This window comes from Chiloscyllium punctatum, chromosome 9 (assembly GCF_047496795.1).
Source record: "Chiloscyllium punctatum isolate Juve2018m chromosome 9, sChiPun1.3, whole genome shotgun sequence".
Classification (NCBI taxonomy): domain Eukaryota; kingdom Metazoa; phylum Chordata; class Chondrichthyes; order Orectolobiformes; family Hemiscylliidae; genus Chiloscyllium; species Chiloscyllium punctatum.
The window spans coordinates 37,633,911-37,658,343 of NC_092747.1; the positions used below are offsets into that span (position 1 = coordinate 37,633,911).

The window sequence follows — 24,433 nt, forward strand, 5'->3', positions numbered from 1 at the left end:
CACATGGGCCACTAATCCCTTTTAGGGATGCCAACCTTACCTAGTCTGGACTACATGTGACTCCAGATCCACAGCAATGTGGTTAACTCCTAACTGCCCTCTGGAAAATTAGGGATGGCTAATAAATGCTGCCGTAAATGTAGTCATGTTTCTTTATTACCATTCTAGAAACCTCTGTTGACATGGAATGGCATACCTGTGATGATGTGTCTTGTTCCTTTGCAGCTCTTGAAGCAATGCTGAAAACCAATACTAGAGCAAAAAGATAGGGCTATTAGGATAGAAAATACATTTTGCTGTGCTTACACAAAAGTACAATACTCTATAAAATATATAAGAAAACTGGTCTTGGTAGTAAAACATTATCCATTTAAATAAATACATTGAGTAGCTCTTAAAAGCATTAGAATAAAAGGAAGACAGTTTTCATTTTTTTAAAAATCAAGCAAGGAAAACAAAATGGATCATGTTTGAGTTGATCAGGCAGCTCTTCACATTTTTCCTGGAGTGTTCGACAAGGCCCTCCAGGGCAATCCAAGAATAGGAACCTTGTTTTTGGGACATCAGTTGTCTGCTCCACAATGGACCTGATTGAAGAATAGGCAGCTGCATATCTGCACTCAGCTTCAGTTATCCACTTCTGGACTAAAAATATTTTTTCGTCATAACCCTGCACCCAGAACTGCACCTGAAAGTAATGATGATGCTGATAATGATCCTCCGCCTCTGTCTTCATATGGTACTGAAACTCAGCAAACTCAGAAACCCCTTAAAGTGTTAAATCTAGTGTATTATTTCATAAAAATATATGATTTTAACATTTATTTAGACTGTGCTATTGCTTGTGTTAGGCTAACTACCATTTTTGTTTTGCTTTTTACAGATAATTTTGGTGATCCGTCCCTAACCCTGTTTTTTCCATAGGCCCCGTTATTTCTATTGCACAATCTTCTATAACATGAGGTTGCACAAGAACGCAACTACGTACCGTGTTATAGCAGAACAGACTGTACAGTGATGAATCAAGGATTGCTATTGTAACACAATTCAATCTAAGAATGATACTTCAATACATTTCAGCATGAACCTTAGTCTCCTACGTTATGAGATTTAGACTTTTGCAAACTGACTTTGAAAATGCTGCACACTAACATTTCAATCAGACATAAAACTGTCATCCTATCTCACAAGGTTGAAGAGATTGAGCTCTCATGCTCAGCCATAAAAAATATGCAAATTCACTCTCATTGGTCTGTTCTACAAAACACAATCAAACACTAGATTCAGGGTTCTCATGGCCGAAGCTTTAAAGGAGATGTCAAAAATATGAAGAAAAAACTGTTAATAAATCAATGAGAATTGGAGTTGAGATGCCTTGTCAATCAATGGAAATCATCCAATAACAATGAAATAGAATGAGGTCACTTTGTGATCTCAGACTTTGATTAAAATGTTGAGAAAAAGGGAGGGAAATAAAGCAAAAAATCCATGCGCGAGACGGTAGCTGGGGCTGTTGTTTGGACACATGAGGGAAAACAAGTTAATAAGATTCTAAGGGGCTACCCACCAAATAGCACTGAGAACAATACTAGAGCAAATAAAACTGACAGAAAGATGCTCACTTAAAGTTTTGCTTCTTTTACTAGCAGCATGAATGTGACAAAAATTACTATGCAAAATTCACCATTCATTTTTTTAGCTTCTTGATTTATTCTTAGTTGCAATCTGTGCGATTTAACTTCCACACCCATCCCCCTCTCTGCTCTTCAATTTATTTCACACTCGTGTTAGATCTTTAAACTTGTGAGACTGCTAAGAATAATCATACACTTTCGGCCATTGCATTGAGGAAGAATGTAGAACAAAGAACAAAGAACATTACAGCACAGGAACAGGCCCTTAGACTCTCCAAGACTGCGCTGATCCAGATCCTCTATCTAAACCTACCGGTTATTTTCTAAGGATCTGTAACCCTTTATTCCTTGCCTATTCATGTATCCATCTAGATACATCTTAAATGATGCTATTGTTTCACCCCCACCACCTCCGCCGGCAACACGTTCCAGGCATCCACCACCCTCTACGTGAAGAAGTTTCCACACATATCTCCCCTAAACTTTCCCCCTCACTTTGAACTCGTGACCCCTACTAATTTAGTCCTCCACTCTGGGGAAAAAGCTTCTTGTTATCCACCCTGTCTGCACCGCTCATGATTTTGTAGGCCTCAATCAAGTCCCCCCCCCTCAACCTCCTTCTTTCCAATGAAAGTAATCCTCATCTACTCAACCTCTCCTCATAGCTAGCGCCCTCCATGCCAGGCAACATCCCGGTGAACCTACTCTGTACCCTCTCTCAAGCATTCACATCCTTTTGGTAATGTGGCAACCAGAACTATATGCAGTATTCCAAATTGACCGAACCAAAATTTTATACAACTGTAACATGACCTGCCAACTCTTGTATTCAATACCTCGTTCAACGAAGGAAAGCATGCCGTATGCCTTCTTAACCACTCTACTGACCTGCATTGCCACCTTCAGGGAACAATGTAACCTCCCAAAAGTGGGCAGAAATAATTTACAAGGATTTTGCTAGAAATTGAGGATTTTAGCCAAGATAAAATGGAGAAAGACGAGAAATGTTTATTTTGAAATAGGGAAGATTATGGGGAGATTTAATTTAATTGAACAACATTATGACAGGCCTAGCTCAAATGAATTGTAACAGCTTATTTGCCTTAGGAAAGGATTTATAGTAACCAGCCCAAAAAATTAGAAATGAATTTGTTAAGCCAGTGATCTCAGATTGGCTGAAGTCTGATTATTGAATATTAAGCATTCCTGACTAGTTGTTACATTATAAGCCGACAAAGGTGCCCACTAAATGTATTGTTGAGAGGATCACTTTAAAGCAATGGTTTTAAAAGGAAAAATGACACTATTCCTCATGCACATCAAAAAACAGTAAGCACTTCACTTACAAAGCTAACTCAATGGTTTGTACTGTATTTGTCAGTTTATTTAAAAGATCCAATCTTACCCATTTTCATCCTGCAGAAAGGAACTTACATTCAATTAATGGGTTATTATTATCTGGAAACTTGGGTTCTAATATAGATCCAGTTATGTATAGCTTTAAGTTTGCTTTGTATTTATAAGTCAAGAAATATAGTTTAGTTTCACTTAAGCTCTGAGAGCAGTGCAGGGTTGTTTGGATGTATGTTTACATATATTGAAATGAGACATTTTGAAAAATAATCTTCAGGTGAATAGCTCAATGTTTTAGAAAATAGAAAGTGGAAAAGAGAAAAAAAGTGATCTGATGCCAAGCAGCAAGGTGCCCTATGTCACAGGAAGACTGAAACAATTTGGAAGATCAGTAAGCGGGCAGTGTGTAAGCTTCTGTTGGAGAAAACCTGTAAATAGCAGAAAAGATGTTGGAAGGATCACTGGTCAGAACATTGACAATAAGAGATATGATGTCATGTTGAGGATGGAGAAGACATTGGTGAGGCCAGTTTTAGAATACTGCATATTATTCTGGCCGCTCTCCTATAGGAAAGATGCTGTTAAATTTGAGAAGGTGCAATAAAGATTTACAAGGGTATTGCCGGGATTGCAGCGTTTGAGTTATAGGGAGAGGCTGACTAGGCTGTTGGCTTTTCTCCCTTGAGTGTGAGAGGCTGAGGGGTGACTTTACAGGGGTTTATAAAATCATGAGGGGCATGGATAGGATGAATAGCTAAGGTATTTCTCCAAGGGTGAGAGATTCCAAAACTAGAGGGCATAGGTTTAAGGTGAGAGGTGTCTGCTTTAAAAAGGACCTGATGGATAACTTTCTCACGCAGAGGATGGTGCATGATGAATTGTGCTACAAGAGGAAGTAGTGGAGGCAGTACAATTACTATTACAATTAAAAAGCATCTGGATGAGTACATGAATAGGGAGGCAGCCATACCAAATGCCCTATTCTCTACCCTGTCTACCTGTGACTCCACCTTCAAGAAACTATAACCTGCACCCCAAGGTCTCTTTGTTTGGCAACACTCCTCAGGACACTACCATTAAGTGTGCAAGTCCTGCCAGGATTTGCAGATGGATACCATTCAGGTTTAACTTGCCATCATGTTTGGCACAACATCATGGGTCGAAGGGCCCATTCCTGTGCTGTACAATTCTATGTTCTGTGGGGTAGAGACTTCACAAGCAAAAATGTTGAAAATCTCTGCTTCAGAATACAAGATTTACACATTGCATTAATATTTTGAGTCTATAGGAGGCAGTGTGATTGCAAAAAATCCCAGTTGCATTGTGAGCTACAGTTGACAGCAAATGGGTACTTCATCACAAACGCAGAAATTTCAAGATTTTTTAAGGCCTGGAGCAACACTGCAGATGAACAACAGTACACTTTTTAACTAAAAGCTTCGGCCCTCCTTATGGTGAAGCGGTAATGTCCCTATCTCTGAGCCAGGAAGTAAAAGGTTCAAGTACTCCAAAAATGTGTAATAACATCTCTCAACAGGCTGATTAGAAATTTTTTTTAATGTATTTACAAAATGTTTTTGAGAGATCTTCTTTAAACAGCACATTCTGAAACCAATGCAAGAGCAGTTTATACTAGGCTTAGTATTGTGTACTCGATGATTAATTAACAACTTCAGATTAAATAGGCGAAAGTGAGCACTGCAGATGCTGGAGATTAGAGTCGTGAGTGTGGTGCTGGAAAAGCACAGCAGGTCAGGCAGTATCCGAGGAGCAGGAAAATTAATGTTTCGGGCAAAGGCCCTTCATCATGAAACAACGATTTTTCTGCTCCTTGGATGCTGCCTGATCTGCTGTGCTTTCCAGCATCACATTCTCAACTCGAATCTCAGATTAAAAGCAGCCCAAGGTAGAGGTGCTATTAATATACTTGAATTTTAGGTTCATGTCCTAAAGGAGAAGAACGTATCCAAGACTGGTATTTTAAAGTTAAGTAATGGCAACCAAGTGGGCTTGAAAGCTGAACAAGCTGAAGTACAAGAGAATACCAGGTTAGGAGACAAATCAATAGAGAAGCAGTGACTGACATTTGAAGGTATATTTCAGAATACTCAAAATAAGATAGTAAGAGAATAAAACAAAATTCTGAGAACCCATCATCTGTTGTTAACTGAAAACTTTAAGGAAAGCATCAATATTAAAGAAAAAGCTTATCATTGCACAAAAATAAGTGGTAAGTCAAATGATTGGACAGAATATCAAAAATGGCAGAGAATGACTCAAAGATTAATTAGGACCAAATAAATTAGAATATGAGAGGAAGCTAGCCATAAATATAAAAATGGATAGCAAGAGTTTTGACAAGAATGAAAAAGGAAAATAGTGTGTAAAGTCAGTGATGGTACTCTAGAGACAGGAGAAAGGTAATTCAGTAGTAGATAATAAGGAAATAACAAACTAAATATTAACAAATATTTTGTTTCTATCTTCATTATTGAGGAAACATAAAACAATTCAGTAACAGCGCTAAATCGGGAGGTGGAGGGAGAAAGGCACTTAGTGAAATCAGAGATACTGATCAAAATGATGGAGATGTGGTCTGACACATCTCTGTGTCCAGATAGATTTCATCCTAGCATCTAAAAAAAGTTTCTAATGGTGTAGTAGATTTTATTTTAATTTTAAAATTGCCTAGATTCTGGAAAGGTTACATCAAACTAGAAAGGAAAAATCTAGCTCCACTATTCAACAAGACAGCAGCAGAGAACAGGAAACTACAGGCTGGTCACCTTGACAGCTGCAGTGGGAAAGGAGCAAAATTGATCATTCTGTTGGTACTTGGAAGAACAAGTTAATCAGAAGAGTCAGCATTGTGAAAAGGAAATCAAGTTTAAACAATTCACTGAGTACTTTGATGCAGCTACATGCACTATGCATAAAGAGGGGACTTTGAACATACACTCTATTTGGATTTCCAGAGAGCATTCGATAAGATGATGCAACAAAGGTTATCCCTTATTGTGAGAAGAACAGATCATCAAAGGAAGAATGCTATGCTTTAATTATACAGTACATTGGTAACACCACATCTCAAATACTATGCAGAGTTTTGGTCCCCTTATTTTAAGGAAGTCTCTACGTACATTGGTGGTGATGGTTCAGCAGAAGTTTGCTGGTCTGAAATCTGGGACGATCACGTTGTTTTGTAGGATTAGTCAGGTTAAACAGAAAAGTGATTTGATTAAAATGTACAAGAACCTGAATGGTCTTAATGAGGTGGACAAAAGGATGTTTCCTATTGTGGGTGAGTCCAGAACAAAGGGGCACTGTTTTAAAATTAGGGATCACCCTATGATCAAGGAGTTGAGGGGGACTTTTTCTTTCAGATGGTTAGATTGGAACTCTCTGCCTCAGAGGGCATTGGAGATAGATTTTTGCATGTTTGTAAGGTTGAGGTATACGGATTCTTGGTGGATAAAGGAAGATGGTAGAAAATGTGGAATTCAACATCAGCGATTATCGAAGATCAGATATTATTGAATGGTGGAATAGGTTCGAGTGACTGAAGGTCCCAATTCTGTTCCAACTCGTAGATCCATATATAGAATATAAAGTATCTCAATTGTCTCAACGCACTTCATACCAGATTTTGAGATGCATTAAATATAGAGTTGCTTATAAAAGTCACTTTACAAAAAAAACAGAATACTAAATACGATATTGAAATCTAAATACAAAATTTTGCAAGTTACATTTTAATCGGCTTAACAACGGTCCGAGCAGTTCTCCTTTAATTGAAGAGCATTTTTAAAAAGTTGGAAACAGAAACCGGATCTTGGGTGGAAGTGCCTTCAATGCTGTGTACTGGAGCTGTGCTCGGTATTGCATCGTGTACAGCCGAAGGGGTGATTGAAACCTCCAAACTAGACCCTGGAAATATGCAGTCGGCAAGTCCCACCCGGCGATTTACAAACGCCTTGGCTCAGGCCCTGTTTTGGGAAATGCATCAGCCCCAAAGTCCAGCTCTTCCACTGATTTCAGGCCCCGCCAGCCACCGTCACATTGCAAGTCAGGGGCCGACAAATGGGTTAAAACACGCTGGTTCCCTGAGAATGTAGCCTCCCACCTGGTTCCCCTGGGACTACAGCCTGCATTTGATCTTCATCGTGTTTTACAAACGCTAGTTAGCGCCCGGGCGCTGACCCCCTGCGGTTTCGGTCACCTACAGCGGGAAGGGCACTTACAGAGGAGGAGAGGGATGAGCTGAGCACGCACGGCCAGCAGTGAACAGCTGTCAGGCACCATCTCCGGGAAGGAACAGCGACCAAGACGGAGCGTCTGCAAGATTTCAGTAACCCGCCACAAACAGGTCACACACACACACACAAACTCGAGGATAGGAGCGCCCTCCAGAGCCTGGGCAATCAGCCCTGCACCGTGTATTTCACACCAAGACAGAGGTTATTATATTACCATGAAAAAGAGGTTTCAGAACTTAGGCTGCACAAAAACGGTCACAAGAAAATAACAAATGTACATTTTCCTTTCTTCACTTTGGGGATTTGGGTGTGGTAGAAAGATACCTCTTTGAATCGTTACTGTACATTTCGTGGGGGACGCTCATTGTGTTATTAGGCAGACTTCCAGAGTTTTTATCGGGCGACAGTGAAGGAACGGAGATATAGTTGCAAGTCAGAATGGTGAGTGGCTCGGTGTGGAACTTGCAGCGGTAGAACACCCACGTCTCTACTATCCTTCTAAATGTTAATGCTCTTGGGTTTGGAAGATGCAGTCTTAGGCGCTTTCTGCAATGCATCCTGTAGATGATATACACTGCTATTACTGTGCATCAGTGGTAGAGGGAGTGATTAATCTTAGCAGGAATAATACACTTCATGGTATGGTCCTAGGGAGTGTTGCTGAACAAAGAGATCTTGGAGTGCAGGTTCATAGCTCCTTGAAAGTGGAGTCACAGGCGTTTGGTATGCTTTCCTTTATTGGTCAGAGTATTAAGTACAGAAGTTGGGAGGTCATGTTGCTGCTGTACAGGACATTGGTTAGGCCACTGTTGGAATATTGCATGCAATTCTGGTCTCCTTCCTATCAGAAAGATGTTGTGAAACTTGAAAGGGTTCAGAAAAGATTTACAAGGATGTTGCCAGGGTTGGAGGATTTGAGCTACAGGGAGAGGCTGAACAGGCTGGGGCTGTTTTCCTTGGAGCATTGGAGGCTGAGGGGTGACCTTATGGAGGTTTGCAAAATTATGAGGGGCATGGATAGGATAAATAGACAAAGTCTTTTCCCTGGGGTCGGGGAGTCCAGAACTAGAGGGCATAGGTTTAGGGTGAGAGGGGAAAGATATAAAAGAGACCTAAGGGGCAATTTTTTCACGCAGAGGGTGGTACATGTATGGAATGAGCTGCCAGAGAATGTGGTGGAGGTTGGTACAATTGCAACAATTAAGAGGTATTTGGATGGGTAAATGAATAGGAAGGGTTTGGAGGGATATGGGCCGAGTGCTGGCAGGTGGGACTAGATTGGATTAGGATATCTGGTCAGCATGCGTCTGTTTCCATGCTGTACATCTCTATGACTCTATGGTGTTCATTTTTTTTTGGTTATGGAGACTCTAAATCTCCTGGGTTTTTTTGTATTACACAAAAAAGCCTGAAGAAAGGCTCATGCCGGAAACGTCGATACTCCTGCTCCTTGGAGTTTTGTACTACACACCTGGTTTTATATATTTTTTCTTTCCTTTTTTTTAAGCACTAAATGTGTAGTGCTTATTTTTTCCCCAGCACCCATGTTATGTGTGTGCAGGTGTGAGACACAGTGAAATACAACAGGTGTACCAATCTTTATTCAATTTCCACCACCAGGAAGAAAGGAAACATCCGAGTGGCCAGTGACAAGCAGTGTCCTTCTCAGAGGGTAATGTCGCATGATCAAATAGTGAGGGGAGGGCAGGGATCAAATCAAAATAGAGTTGGAGGGAGAAATAATACACTCCACTCCCTACGGTGCCCATCTTTCCCTGAAAATCTTGAGGATGTTGGTGGACACTGCATGCTCCTTATCCAGGAGCTCTGACATACCCACGGAAGAGGGACAAGCAAATGGCCATAACCACCCCCTCCACGGCCCGCTGCTTGGACCTGTTTATGGCCAGTTTGACCAGGCCCAGGAGCAGACCCACAAGGAGGTCCTCTGATCTACCATCCCTCCTCCGCAGTGAGTGATGTGTTCAATCAAGTGGGATGCTTTGTCTTGATTGGTTTCAAGCTTTTTGACTGCTGTGGGAACTGCACACATCCGGGCAACTGAGCAATATTCTTTCACACTCCTGACTTGTGCTTTGTAGATGGAAACAGGCCTTGGGGAGTCAGGAGATGAATTATTCGCCTTTTTGTAGCCACATTATTTATATGGCCAGTCCAGTTAGTTTCTAGTTAATGGTAATCTTCAGGATGCTGATAATGGAGGAATTCAGCAATGGTAATGTCATTAAATGTCCAGAGGCAATCGTCAGATTCTCTCATTGGAGATGCAAGGTGGAGTGTTATGCAAATATTACTTGACACCCCACACTTGGACATTGTCCAGGTCTTTATGATTTGAACATGGGGGATGGAACATGGACTGCTTCAGTATCTGAGAAGTCATAAATGGTGCTGAACAAAGTGCAATCAGCAGAGAATGTCCCTGATTTTTATGATGGGAGGAAAGTCATTGATGACCTAGCTGAAATTGGTTGAGCTGGTTGTTGAGCTCCCAAAAAAAGGGCTCTTGTGGTGCAGTGTTAGTGTTATCACCTGGTCCTAAGATGTATAAAAACATCTCTAAATAGAGTTTTTTTTTAATATCACCCTAATGAATACAACCATCTTTTGTCTCCAACCTTCAGAGAGTTACCCCTTAATTCCATATTGACTCAAATTTTGCTAGGCCTCCTCAAAGCCTCATTCAGTCAAATGCAGTCTTAATGTCAAGGGCAGTCACTGACACCTCACTTCTGGAATTTAGCTTTTTTGACTATGTTTTTACCTCGATGAATAATACAATGACTTCAGATGCTGGAAACCAGATTCTGGATTAGTGGTGCTGGAAGAGCACAGCAGTTCAGGCAGCATCCAAGGAGCAGCGAAATCGACGTTTTGGGCAAAAGCCCTTCATCAGGAATAAAGGCAGTGAGCCTGAAGTGTGGAGAGATAAGCTAGAGGAGGGTGGGGGTGGGGAGAAAGTAGCAGAGAGGGAGTGGCGGTGAAGGAGGCCCAAGACCTCCATGTCCTCGGCAGAGTGGGAGCCCGTGGCCCAACATTTCAACTCCCCCTCCCACTCTGCCGAGGATATGGAGGGCATGCCACTTCCTCACCACCAGACGCCTGGAGGAAGAACGCCTCATCTTCCGCCTCGGAACACTTCAACCCCAGGGCATCAATGTGGACTTCAACAGTTTCCTCATTTCCCCTTCCCCCACCTCACCCTAGTTCCAAACTTCCAGCTCAGCACTGTCCTCATGACTTGTCTGGACTTGTCCTATCTGCCTATCTCCTTTTCCACCTATCCACTCCACCCTCTCCTCCCCGACCTATCACCTTCATCCCCTCCCCCACTCACCCATTGTACTCTATGCTACTTTCTCCCCATCCCCACCCTCCTCTAGCTTATCTCTCCACGCTTCAGGCTCACTGCCTTTATTCCTGATGAAGGGCTTTTGCCCGAAACGTCTATTTCGAAGCTCCTTTGGATGCTCCCTGAACTGCTGTGCTCTTTCAGCACCACTAATCCAGAATATGTATTATTCATGGCTGTAATGACATACTTCATGTCCTTCCTCATGAAAGTAGCAGGAGAAAAAGGTATTCAGTTCTACAGATCAGCAAGAACCCGAGATGCACAAGCAGTAAATAATAGAAATCATGTACTAATGAAAGCTTCCCCAATTGATTCCATCCCTGCACACACAAATTTATGAATGGGAAAGGCTCTCATTCTATTGAGTCATTCTATTTGTTCTTTTGATGAAAGATCATTAACCTAAAAAGGTAAATTTGTTCCACTATTTATAATTTTTGCTTGAAATGTTGGATGTATTTTATTTCATTCTATAAGGGTCCAGTCTGTCTGTAATATAAATTGGCTTGCCCTGCATGCCAATATCAGATCTAGAGGAAGATAAAGCAATACTTTGTTGTACAATAATCTACTATGGTAACAATTATGACTCATGAATTCTACTTGAAACAGTTACATTGTTCACAGGGTATTATTCCATTCCTTTTCTGTCTTCCATCAGTCTTTTTTCTTGTATTTTTTTTTAAAGTTATTTATCAATGTTTGCTAGTTTTTAAAAAGAAAACTTTAACATGGATGGGGTGTTGCTGGCAAGGCTGGCCTATCAATTTTTTTTTAATTTGCTCATGGGATGTGGGCATTGCTGGATGGGCTAATAATAGCTTCTCATCCCTAATTACTCTGAGAAGATGATAAATTCACACCACCTAGAATGAATCGATGTTGGTTTCAGTCATTAGTAGACTCTTAATTCCAAGTTTTTCCTTAATTTAATTCAAATTCCACTATCTACCATGGGATTGAAATATTGGGTCACCAGAACATAGAACAATACAGCGCGGAACAGGCCCTTTGATCCTCGATGTTGTACCGACCTGTGAACTAATCTAAGCCCATCACCCTACAATATCCCATCATCATCCAAATGCTTATCCAAGGACTGCTTAAATGCCCCTGATGTGGCTGAGTTAACTACATTTGCAGGCAGGGCATTCCACATCCTTACCACTCTCTGAGTAAAGAGCATGCCTCTGACACACCTGTCTTAAATCTATTACCCCTCAATTTGCAGCTATGCCTCCTCGTACAAGCAGATGTCATCATCCTAGGAAAAAGACTTTCACTGTTCACCCTATCTAATCTTCTGATCATCTTGTATGTCTCTACTAACTTTCCTCATAGCCTTCTTCTCTATAATGCGAATAAACCCAAGTCCCTCAGCCTTTCCTCATAAGACATTCGTTCCAGACCAGGCAAAATCCTGGTAAATCTCGTCTGCACCTTTTCCAATGCTTCCACAATCTTCCTGTAATGGGGTGACCAAAACTGCACACAATACTCCAAGTGAGGCCGCACTAGCATTTTGTACAGTTGCAGCATGACATCACCGCTCCGAAACTTAATCCATCTACTAATGAATTCTAACACACTGTATGTCTTCTTAACAGTACTATCAACCTGGGTGGCAACTTTCAGGGATCTATGTACATGGGCACCATGATCCCTCTGCACATCCACACTACCAAAAATCTTTCCATTGACCCAGTATTCTGCCTTCCTGTTATTCTTCCCAAAATGAATCACCTCACATTTATCTGCATTGAACTCCATTTGCCATCTCTCAGCCCAATTCTGCAGTTTATCCAAGTCCCCCTGCAACCTGCAACATTCTTCTACACTCCACCGATGTGACATGTGGCACACCACTAGTAACCGGACTCCAGGCTGAATATTTTCCAGCAATCACCACTTGTTGTGTTCTTACAGAAAGCCAGTTTCTAATCCAGACTGCCAAATCACCTTCAATCCCATACCTTTGCATTTTCTCCAATAGTCCACCATGTGGAACCTTATCAAAGGCTTTAATGAAGTCCATGTACACCACATCAACTGCCCTTCCCTCATCCACATGCTTGGTCACCTTCTCAAAAAACTCAATGAGGTTTGTGAGACATGACCTGCCCTTGATAAATCCATGTTGATTATTTCCAATCAAATTGTGGCTTGCTAGATGGTTATAACTCCCATCTCTTATAATCCTTTCCAAAACTTTTCCGACAACTGACGTAAGGCTCACTGGTCTATAATTACCTGGGTCATCTCTTCTCCCTGTCTTGAACAAGGGCACAACATTTGCAGTCCTCCAGTCCTCTGGTACTAAACCTGTAGACAATGATGACTCAAAGATCAAGGCTAAAGGCTTGGCCATCTCCTCCCTAGCTTCCCAGAGAATTCTTGGAAAAATCCCATCCAATCCCAGGGGACTTACCTACTTTCACACCTTCTAGAATTGATAACCCCTCCTCCTTACTAACCTCAATCCTTTCAAGTCTAATAGCCGTATCTCAGTCTTCTCCTCTACAATATTCTCCTTTTCCTGAGTGAAAACAGAAGAGAAATATTCATTTAGCACGTCTCCAATCTCCACAGGATCCACACACAACTTTGCACTTCTGTCTTTGACAGGCCCTATTCCTACACTAGCCATCATTTTATTCCTCACATATCCATAGAAAGCATTAGGGTTTTCCTTTATTATACCTGCTAAAGACTGCTCATGTCTCCTCCTTGCTCTTCTTAACTCTCTAAATCCTTCCTAGCTACTCTGTACCTCTGCATCGCCTCATCTGAACCATATCACCTCAACATCACATAAGCCCCCCTCTTCTGCTTAACAAGAGATGCAATTTCTTTAGTAAACCACGGTTCCCTTACCTTATCACTTCCTCCCTGCCTGACAAGGACATACCTGTCAAAAATGTGCAATATCTATTCCTTAAACCAGCTCCACATTTCGATTGTCCCCATCACCTGCATTTTGCTGCCCCCTTCTATGCCTCCTAAGTCTTGCCTAATCACATTCTAATTGCCCTTCCCCCAAAGATAACTCTTGTCCTGTGGCATGTACCTATCCTTTCTATCACTATACTAAACGTAACTAAATTATGGTCACTCTCTCCAAAGTGCTCAACTATCACTAAATCAAACACCTGGCCTGGTTCATTACCGAGTACTAGATCCAGTGAGGCCTCCCCTTTTCCCAGCCCTTCGACATACTGTGTCAGAAAACCTCATGCACACATTGGACAAAAACTGATCCATCTGACGTACTAGAGTTATAGCATTTCTAGTCAATGTTGTGGAAGTTAAAGTCCCCCATAATACCCACCCTGTTCCTTTCACTCCTGCCCAGAATCAGTTTCCCAATCCTCTCCTCCATTTCCCTGGAACTTCACAGAGGCCTATAAAAAAACTCCCAGCAGTGTGACCTCTCCTCTCCTGTTTCTAACCTCAGCCCATACCAGCTCAGTAGACGAATCCTCGTCAAAAGTTCTTTCAGCCACCATTATACAGTCCTTGACTAACAAAGCCACACCTCCCCCTCTTTTACCACCTTCTCTGATCTTAATGAAAGATCTAAACCCTGGAACCTGAAACATCCATTCCTGACCTTGCTGTATCCATGTCTTAGAAATGGCCACAACATTGAAATTCCAGGTGCCTATCCATGCTGTAAGCTCACCTACCTTATTCCGGATACTCCTGGTGTTGAAGTAGACATAGTTCAAACCAACTTGCTGTCTACCAGCACACTCATGTGACCATGAAATCATGTCCATGTCTTCCCTACTCTCATCCTCCTGTGTACTGGAACTATACCGAGTTCCCATCCCCCCTGCTGAGCGAGTTTAAACTCACCCAAATAGCACAAGCAAATTTCCCACCCAGGATATTACTACCCCTTTGGTTCAAATGCAAACTGTCCTGTTTGTAGAAGTTCCAGAATGATCCCCAATTATCCATAAACCTGAAACCCTCCTGCACCATCCCTGCAGCCAGTGTTCAGCTGATATCTCTCTCTGCTCTTTGCCTCACTATCACATGGCACGGGTAATAATCCAGACATAACAACTCTGTTTTTGTTCTCGCTCTCAGCTTCCACACTAGCTTCCTGAAATCCTGCCTTACATCCCTGTCCCTCTTTCTACCTATATCATTGGTACCTATGTGGACCACGACTTAGGGCTGGTCACCCTCTCCCTTCAGGACCTCAAAGACACAATCCGAGACATCATGGACCCTGACACCTGGGAGGCAACACACCAACCTTAAGTCTCTTTCGTTCCCAACAAATCTTCGATCTGACCCTCTCACTATTGAGTCCCAATAACTAACACTCTCCTCCTTTCACCCCTTCCCTTCTGTGCAATAAGGAACCCCAATTCATACCTTTGGTAAGTCGTCCCCCCAACCTCTATCAGGTCCACCTCAACCTTCTCTGCTGCAAGCAATCTGAGCTTACACAGATTCTCTACATAGCTGAACTGCTCCAGTCCAGGCAACATCCTGGTGAATCTCATTTGCAGCCTCTTCAGCACAATCACTTCCAATGGTGTGGTGAGCAAAACCGCACATAATACTCCAGCTATGGCCTAACCAAAGTTCTACACAGCTCCAAAATAACTTCTCTGCTCTTGTAATCTATGCCACAACAGGTGAAGGCAAGTGTCTTCGTATCTACACTTTTAACTTGTCCTGACCCCTTCAGGGATTTGTGGACAAGCACTCCTACATCCCTTTGTTCTTCTGAGCTTCGCAGTGTCTTGCCATTCATTGACTACTTCCTTGTCTTGTTCCATCGTCCAAAGTGCATGACCTCACATTTATCAGGAATAAATTCCACCTGTGAGAAAGTGAGGACTGCAGATGCCGGAGATCAGAGTTGAGAGTGTGGCGCTGGAAAGGTACAGCGGTCCAGACAGCATTTGAGGCGCAGGAGAATCCACGTTTCGGGCATAAGTCAATAAGGCTTCTGGGCCGGGGAGCTGAGAGATAAATGAAAGGGGAGTGGGGCTAAGGGAAGGCAGAAGATGAGGTATTCTTCCTCCAGGTGTCAGGTGCTTGGTGTTTGGAAATGGAAGAGGCCCAGGACCTGCGTGTCCTTGGTGGAGTGGAGGGGGAGTTGAGGTGTTCAATCATGGGCAGTGGGATTGGTTGGTGCAGGTATCTGTCTTGGGACCATGCAACCCCCACAGGATTAATGTGAATTTCACCAGTTTCCTCATTCCCCCACCATATCCCAGTTGCAAGCCTCCAACTCGGCACCGCCCTCTTGACCTGTCCATCATCTTTCCCCTCCATCTGCTCCACCCTCCTCTCCGACTTATCACATTCTCCTCCACCTTCACCTACCTATTGCATTCTCAGCTACCTTCCCACCCCCCCACTCCCCCCGGTCCACAAGCCTCATTCCTGATGAAGGGCTGATGCCTGAAATAACAATTCTCCTGCTCCATGGATGCTGCCTGGTCTGCTGTGCTTTTCCAGCACCACACTTTTGACTTAAATTCCACCTGCCATTGATTTACCAACTGACCAATCTATTTATATTCTCCTGTAACCTAAGACCTCTTCCTCACTCTTAACCACCCAGACAACATTTGTGTCATCTGCAAACTTACTTACCATTCTCTTGCCGCTGCATGTTTTACTTTATATTGTTCATAAATTTCATTAATGTAAAGGACCCAGCATTGATCCCTGTGATAAGCTACTGACACTGGTCTCCAGTCACACAAATAGCCTTTCTACCACCACCCTCTGTCTACCACTAAGCCAATTTTGGATCCAAATTGTCAAGTGATCTTGAATTCCATGTGCTTTGACCTTTTTTTTAAATCAGTCTCCTACATGGCACCTTGTCAAAAGCCTTACTGAATTCCATATAAACTACATCAACTGCCTCTCCCCTCATCCAAACACTTGGTTACCTTCTCAAAATTACATTAGATTTGATTGGCATGACCCCCCACGTCTGACAAAGCCACACTGATTGTTCTTGATCCCTGACACAATTCTTGTCAGTTGTAACCCCAAGATGGATATCATGAGGGATTCAACGGTAGTAATGCCATTGAATGTCAAGGGATGCTGGTTAGATTCTTTCTTGTTCTTAGGCACCTGTGTGGTAAAAATGTTACTTCAAATATATTAGCCTGTATGTTGTCCAGGTCCTTCTGCAAGTGGACTCAAACTGCTTGAGTATCTGAAAAGTTGTGAATGGTGCTGAACATTGTGTAATAATCAGTGACCATCCTATTGTTGATCTTGATGAAACAGCTAAAAATGACTGGGCCAAGGGCATAACCCTGATTTTTTGTAATTTGATTTATAGTCACGTGTACCTAAGTACAGCGAAAAGCTTTGTCTCCTACTGAGCCAAAGAAATCCTGCTGTGATATTCTGGAACATATTGAACACCAACAACCACGTTCTTTATCTTTTTATGTATCTAACGAGCGGACTACGTTCTCCCCCATACCAATTGATGCCAGTTTTGCTGGGGTTCTTTGAAGTCATACTGTGCTAAACGTGGCCTTGATATCACCATATCTCTGATGTTCAGGTCATTTGTTCGTATTTGGATTAAGGCTGCAATGAGTTCAGGAGCTGAATGACCCTGGCGAAACACATTGAGGGTCAGTGATTTGCTTTGCAAATGCTGCTTGATAGCAGTGTTGACATCTCTTTTCATCACTTGCCAGTAGGATGGTCATTGACAATGTTGGATTTGTCCTGTTTTTCATGGACAGGACATACCTGAAAATTTTACATATTGTCTTGGAGATGCCACTGTTGTAGCTGCACTGGAACAGGTTTGCTAGGAGCTCAGCTAGGTCTGAGTGACAACTTTCCAGAACTGTTGCCAGAATGTTGCCAGAGCCTATAGTCTTTGGAGTATCAACTGCCCTCAGCCATTTCTTGATATCATATGGAGTGAATGAAATCGGTTGTAGAATAGGGTGAATGCAAAGACTGTAATGCTGAGGATATAGGGAAGTTGAGATAGATCAATTACTCGGTAGCTCTGGTTGAAAATGTATGCAAAAGCTTCAGAAGCTTCAGCCTTGTCTATGGCACTGCAGTGCTAGGTACTTATTTTTGAGGATGGGGATATTTATGGAGTTTCCTTCTTGTTGTTTAATTATCAACCATCATCTGTGACTGGATTTGACAGGACTGCAGAACTTAGATCTGATTAGTTGCTTGGAATCACGATGCAAACAGCTAGCCCTGTCTATGCAATCTGAATTGAATTGAATTGAATTTATTGTCACGTGTACCGAGGCACAGTAAAAAGCTTTGTCTTGTGAGCAATACAGGCAGATCACAGAGTTAAGTAGCATAGATATGTTAATAATAGGTAAACAGCGGCAAAAACAAAACACAGGTACGGGCGAATGTTAAGAGTTTGTGAGTCCATTCAGTATTCTAACAACAGTAGGGTAGGAACTGTTTCGAAACCAGCTGGTGTGTGTGTTCAGGCTTCTGTACTTTTTCCCTGGCGGTAGAGGTTGTATAAAAACAAAACAAAAACATTTGTGGGTGGCACGGTGGCACAGCAGTTAGTACTGCTGCCTCACAGCGCCAGAGACCCGGGTTCAATTCCCGACTCAGGCGACTGACTGTGTGGAGTTTGCACATTCTCCCTGTGTCTGCGTGGGTTTCCTCCGGGTGCTCCGGTTTCCTCCCACAGTCCAAAGATGTGCAGGTCAGGTGAATTGGCCATGCTAAATTGCCCGTAGTGTTGGGTAAATGTAGGGGAAATGGGTGGGTTGCGCTTCGGCGGGTCGGTGTGGACTTGTTGGGTGGAAGGGCCTGTTTCCACACTGTAAGTAATCTAATCTAATTACCAGGATGGGATGGATCTTTAAGAATGCTGGCAGCCTTTCCTTGACAGCAGGCCTTGTAGATGGGCAGTTGGCCTTTGTAATTTTCCAGACCAAGTTCACCACTCTCTGTAATCATCTCTGATCTTGAATTTAAAAATCACACAACACCAGGTTATAGTCCAACAGGTTTAATTGGAAGCACACTAGCTTTCGGTGCGATGCTCCTTCATCAGGTGATCAGATGAAGGAGCGTCGTTCCGAAAGCTAGTGTGCTTCCAATTAAACTTGTTGAACTATAATCTGGTGTTGTGTGATTTTTAACTTTGTACATCCTAGTCCAACATCGACATCTCCAAATCCTGATCTTGAATGGTACAGTTGCCATACCAGGTAGTGATACATCCAGGTAGAATGCTTTCGATGGCGCACGTATAAAGGTTGGCAAGGGTATTTGCCATCATGCCAAATTTCCTCAGCTGCCTGAGGAAGAAGAGATGTTGTTGGGCTTTTGAAATCAGTGCGTCCACGTGAAGAGTCCATGAAAGCTTGTTGTGAATGACCACTCCTAGGAGCTTGACATTCTCCATTCGTTCCACCCCCATGCTTCCACTATGTACCACTGCAATTAGTCTTCACTAGGTTGACACCTCATAGTGCTGTTCTGCCATGCCCTCCTGCACTATTCATTGAACTAGGGTTGATTTCCTGCTAATGATAGAGGTGAGGGACGAACTGGGCCATGAGAGATTGTTACAGATTCAGATTTAATACAATTCTGCTACCTCTAATGACCTACTGTGTATTACAAATGCCCAGTTTTGAGATGTTGTTTGAAATCTATCCCATTTAGCAAGCTGTATCCTCAAGATCACATCTGATACTATCACAAACAGATAAATCCACCACAGATAGATTAGTGAAGAGGAGATCACATAAGCTTTTCCCTCTTCCTTCACACTTTACTGCAAGTCCTATATAGCAGATGTGTCCTTTAGGACTTGACCAGCTCAGTGAGCAGTGGTACTACTTGGAAAAAGAGATTGAAGTCCTCCACCCAGAATATATTCTGTGCCCTTACAAGTCTGTGATAGATTTCCTTCCATAAAGGACCATAGTGAACGAGATTGTTGTGAAAATCTATCAATAATAGTTACATAGTTGTCATTAGATTTCCTTTTAATTCCAGATTTTTACTGAATTCGAATTCTGCCATGGTGGGATTTGAACCCAGGTTCTCAGAACTGGATTGCTGGTCAGGTGACATTAGCACTAGCCTATTCTCTCCCAATAATTGCTTACTTGTTAGAACATTTCAAAGGGCTGTTAGGAGTCCATAATATTTCTGTAGTTCTGGAGTTCCATGTGGACCAGACCCAGACCACCATGTCACCACTCTCCCATTACTCAAACTAAGTATTTCAATAATGTAAGTTTATAAACTCACTTAAACCTAAAAGAGTTTAATAATCCAATGTCATTTCATGTAGAATACTCCAAACAGACTCAACTAAGAGGAAAACTATGGGAAAACAGATAATGTGATATGCTTTTTTTTGGACGTTTCTTTGGTTTTGAAATATATGCAGAATAATTTTAGGAAATGTCAGTCCTATCTCATGAAATTGATTGAGTCCTTCAAGAAAGTGACCAGCATAATATTGAAAGTAATCTGATTGATATTGTGTGCCTTTATTTAAAAACAATTGATGAAGTACATAAGATTGGTTATTAGAAACAAAATTAGATCCTTCTAAATTATAGGATTACTGTTATTGTTTATAAATAGTTACAATCAAATAAGTTTTTCTTGTTTGAGAACTAAGTTGTCTATCTAAAATTTCAGAGAATTAGGGAATTACAACAGTGCAGATGGGGACCATACAGCTCATTCTTTCTGCATTTAATCTTCATGGCACTTGGCTTCCTTTCAAGAAACATGATTTGTACCAAAATAGTCTTTGCCCTTTCTCAACGTGGTCCTGGAAAACTACATGCAGGGGAATGTTAACATCAACCAGGAGCCCTAAATACCTTTCAGATTTAGCAACTGCAACAAAAGCTGTTCAATTCTTCTACTGAATACTGATGACATCCTCTTTTAGCCTGTTCAAAACCAGGATTTTATGCTTGAGGGTATCCACTATATATATATATATATATATATATGAATGGTAAAAGTAGCAATGTCACCTCATACTTAAGAGTAATGCCAAAAATATAGGAACAGAAAATAATGATTTACTGTTGCAGTGATGGCCATAGGTCTATATGCAACTATATTGGTCTACCACAAGTTTTATATAATCATGTTACCGGGGTAGACGTTCTTATATTGATTCCTCTGATTTTGCAAATCCTTCAATTCCAATAAGTTAAAGCCTGTTGGGCCACTCTGCAATCATGAAAGGCACTCTAGAAATGTCATTCTTTTCCAACTTTCAAATGCTGCTTTCAAACTGGCACAGCACTGTAACATAAATCTCTTCACTTCTGGATGTTGGTTTGCTCGCTGAGCTGAAAGATTCGTTTTCAGACAAATGAAGCTTCATTTGGAGGCTCACTAAAGATGTTACCCAGTTTGGTGATGAAACATCTGAAAATGAACCTTCCAGCTCAGCACGCAAACCTACATCCAGAACCTCAATCTGAGCTACAAATCTTCTCAAAACTCGCTCTCTTCACTTCTTTCAGCACACTATTGTGCTTTACATTTTCCAAAGACTCAGTGACTAAATAAATGTTCAGTGCATCTTCATAGTTTCTATGTTGCCCTCCCTGTTTATTTTAGATCTTTTCTAATCAACCTGTTCAGAGAGACGTTATGACACCTCTGGAGTAATTGGAACTTGAATCCAGGTCTCCTTCCTCAGAGTTAGGGACACTGCCACTATGCCATAAATCTCTCCTGCTTTATTTTATCTTTTCCATAAAACTCCTACTGCAGCACCTACATACTTTCCATCCTAACAACATGACCAGCCCAGAGCTAAGCAATTGGAATAAGGATTATCTTATGAAAATAAGATTTAAAGGCTGGTACTGTAGCCATTCTAGTTTAGAACAGGTGATCTTGTTTAGAGAGATGCAGCCTTGACAGACCTTCGCTGCATAGATGCTAAATGGACATTTCCCCACTTGGTAGGGGCTAGAATTAGGGGACGGAGTGTAAAAATAAGGGATCTCCTATTTAAATTGGAGATGACAATACTGTTTCTTTCAGAGGATTGCATATTCGGAACTTTCTTGCACGAAGAGCAGCAGAGGCAGTTATTGCGTATGTTTAAAGAAGAGTTAGATGGATTCTTGTCTAACTAGAGAGCTAGAGAGTGGAGAATTTTTAGAATTCTCTACTCCAAAGGGCTGTGGAAGCTTAATCATTGAAAATGTTCAGGACCAATAATTGATAAATTTCTAGATTCTGATGACGCAGGCGGATATGGAAAAATCAGGGGAAAATAACAGAGAAATAGATGATCAGGGATGATCTATTTAAATGACAGAGTGGGTTTGAGGGGCCAAATGAGCTCATTCTGCTCCTAATTTGTATGTTCATAATCTTGAATGCTGGCATACTTTCTGCCTCAGTTCCTAACCCTGGAAGTGATATTCACAGCCTAGCACTGTAGCTTTGGTGTGAAAGCATTTGACTTTACAATGTGAATGCAACTAGTATTTGAGTATACCATCTGGACTAGTGATATTACATCCAAGTTGAGTACGAATGTAAAACAAATAGTAACACTCCACATTGTTTTATTCAGTTCAGGTCTTGGAATGTCATTTACAGTCTGAGTGTCATGTTGCTTAAAAGTGGTTTTGACTTGGCATCAGTTGAAAACTTTAAAATGTGAATACATAAGATGCAGTACCTCTGCTCACTAACACTGTTTATTAACTGTTTATTTTACTTTGAATTTACATATACAATTGATAATTTCCAATATATTTTAATACATTTCCTTGATCTACAGTTACATTGTAGCATGTTTGTAATCTTGTAAAAATGTATTTTATAGCTGTACTGAATTCAGTACACTCCCAACTCCATTAATTTCATCATCTATGTAAATTCTCCAAACCATTTTAACAGCCAGTCCCCTGATCTTGCCATCACATGTTGTCTCTTTATTCTCAACATGTCAGTCACAGGTAAGATTATCTCTGATCACTCACTTGTACCACTACCCATTTCTATCATCCTATAGCTTCCAACCTTTTGTGACTGTCCAAAAATATCTCTATCCCAGTTCACTTGGAGCTGAGCTTCCAGATTACAAACTGTCCAGCCTTTGGCCTTCCATTTACCCCAAAAGTACAGATTCTAACCATCTTCTCAACCGCATGCTCTTCTTCACCTTTAAAAACTAATTCCAATTTGAACTTGTTTTGTCAACATTATTTCGACAATGCCTTTTTGATTGGCACTCATCACCATTCCTTAAATCCAAAGGGACACAGACAGCAGATATGACAGAACTCTTAACGTCACCATCCATTCTGCTATGTGACACCAACAGTGTGCTAAAAGGGATAGATCATAAAATCATAGGATGTACAAGCAAAGATAGCCAAACAGCCCATCAACTCCATTCAACTGTTCAATGAGATCATGGCTGACATGGTAATCCTCAGCTCTATTTTCCTACCTTATCCCCATTCCTTGATTCACTTAATGATTAGAAGTCTGCTTATCTCAGCCTTGAATATATTTAATGACCCAATCTTGACAACCCTCTGCAGTAAAGATTTCCAGAGATTTACAAAATTCTGCGAGAAAGAATTTCTCCTTGTCTTTGCAGTCAATGGGCAATTTCTTACCCCAAGATTTTGCCCTTTGCTCTTAGATTTTCCCACAAGGAGAAATAGCCTTTAGTGAATTTTGAGATTTGTAGCTCAGGTTGAGGTTCTGGATGTAAGTTTACTCACTGAACTGGAAGGTTTGTTTTCAGATGTTTCATCACCATACTAGGTAACATCATCAGTGAGCCTCCAAGTCACTGACACCAGTGTTCACCAGATGCTCACTGATAATGTTACCTAGCATGGTGATGAAATGTCTGAAAATGAACCTTCTCGTTCAATGAGCAAACTTACATCCAGAAATAACCTTTCTGCATCTACCCTGTTAAGCTCACTAAGCAATTCCACATCCAACAGCTTAGGTCAAAGCTCTGCAGATCTGCTACATTCAGAGAACTGTGGTAATTGTCTAATCAGAAGACGAGTCTACAAATATGTTTGAATGCTCCTCAATGACTTCATAGCCTTTGAGTCCTGTGTGACCCCAGCATTAGATTCCATTATGTATATGTGTTTTCTCCTCCCTTACATTTATTGGCTATGACCCTGCCTCAGCTCACCTGGTGCAGAGACTCTAGATCCTAACCTGCCTCAACTATCATTGACATATCACCCTGGTGCTCACTGACCAGCAATGAATTAGCAAAACCCCAATTTTAAAATTGGCCTACTAGAATTGAAGCTCCTACACAGGATGCTGGGAGCAGGCAGGAAAGTTGAATTTTTTGGCTATAATCAGATAGTCGTGATACAATTGAAGGAAGGACCATGTTCAATGGGCCAACAGCATACTGCTGCTCCTAGTTTGTACGACTTTATGATCATTATTTTTAAATCTCTATTTCCATTGACTCACCACGTTTGCGCACAACTAATTCTGGAGCATTCCTGATTTTAATTGCTCTACCATTGGTGTCTGTGCCTTAAACTGTTCCTACTCCCTAAACTTAGATATTCCCTCCCAAAACTTCTCCACTTCTTTCTTTGGTGACGACACTCCTTGGAACTCACCCCCTTTACCAAGCTTTAAGGTTTATATCGCCAAAAAAAGACAACCATCCTTCGCCCAGGAGAAAGTGAGGACTGCAGATAAGAGTCAAAAGTGTCGCGCTTTCAGGCAGCATCTGAGGAGCAGGAGAGTCCTGATGAAGAGCTCGAAAAGTCGACTATCCTGCTCCTCGG

The 24,433-nt window shown here is 41.6% G+C and overlaps 2 protein-coding genes across 2 annotated transcripts in view; one reads left to right on the forward strand and one right to left on the reverse strand.

The window, feature by feature from the left end:
- b3glcta (beta 3-glucosyltransferase a) overlaps window positions 1-7,395 on the reverse strand; it is a 180,457-nt gene extending 173,062 nt beyond the window's left edge. Inside the window, exons 1-2 of the mRNA XM_072577259.1 lie at window positions 7,229-7,395; window positions 197-252 (exon numbers count right to left, since the gene is read on the reverse strand). Of these exons, the coding sequence (XP_072433360.1) occupies window positions 197-252; window positions 7,229-7,289 (117 nt within the window). The 5' untranslated portion in view covers window positions 7,290-7,395. The remainder of the gene's footprint in view (window positions 1-196; window positions 253-7,228) is intronic.
- Window positions 7,274-24,433, forward strand: part of hsph1 (heat shock 105/110 protein 1) — a 109,967-nt gene continuing 92,807 nt past the window's right edge. Inside the window, exon 1 of the mRNA XM_072577258.1 lies at window positions 7,274-7,444. The gene's annotated coding sequence lies outside the window, so the exon portion shown is untranslated. The remainder of the gene's footprint in view (window positions 7,445-24,433) is intronic.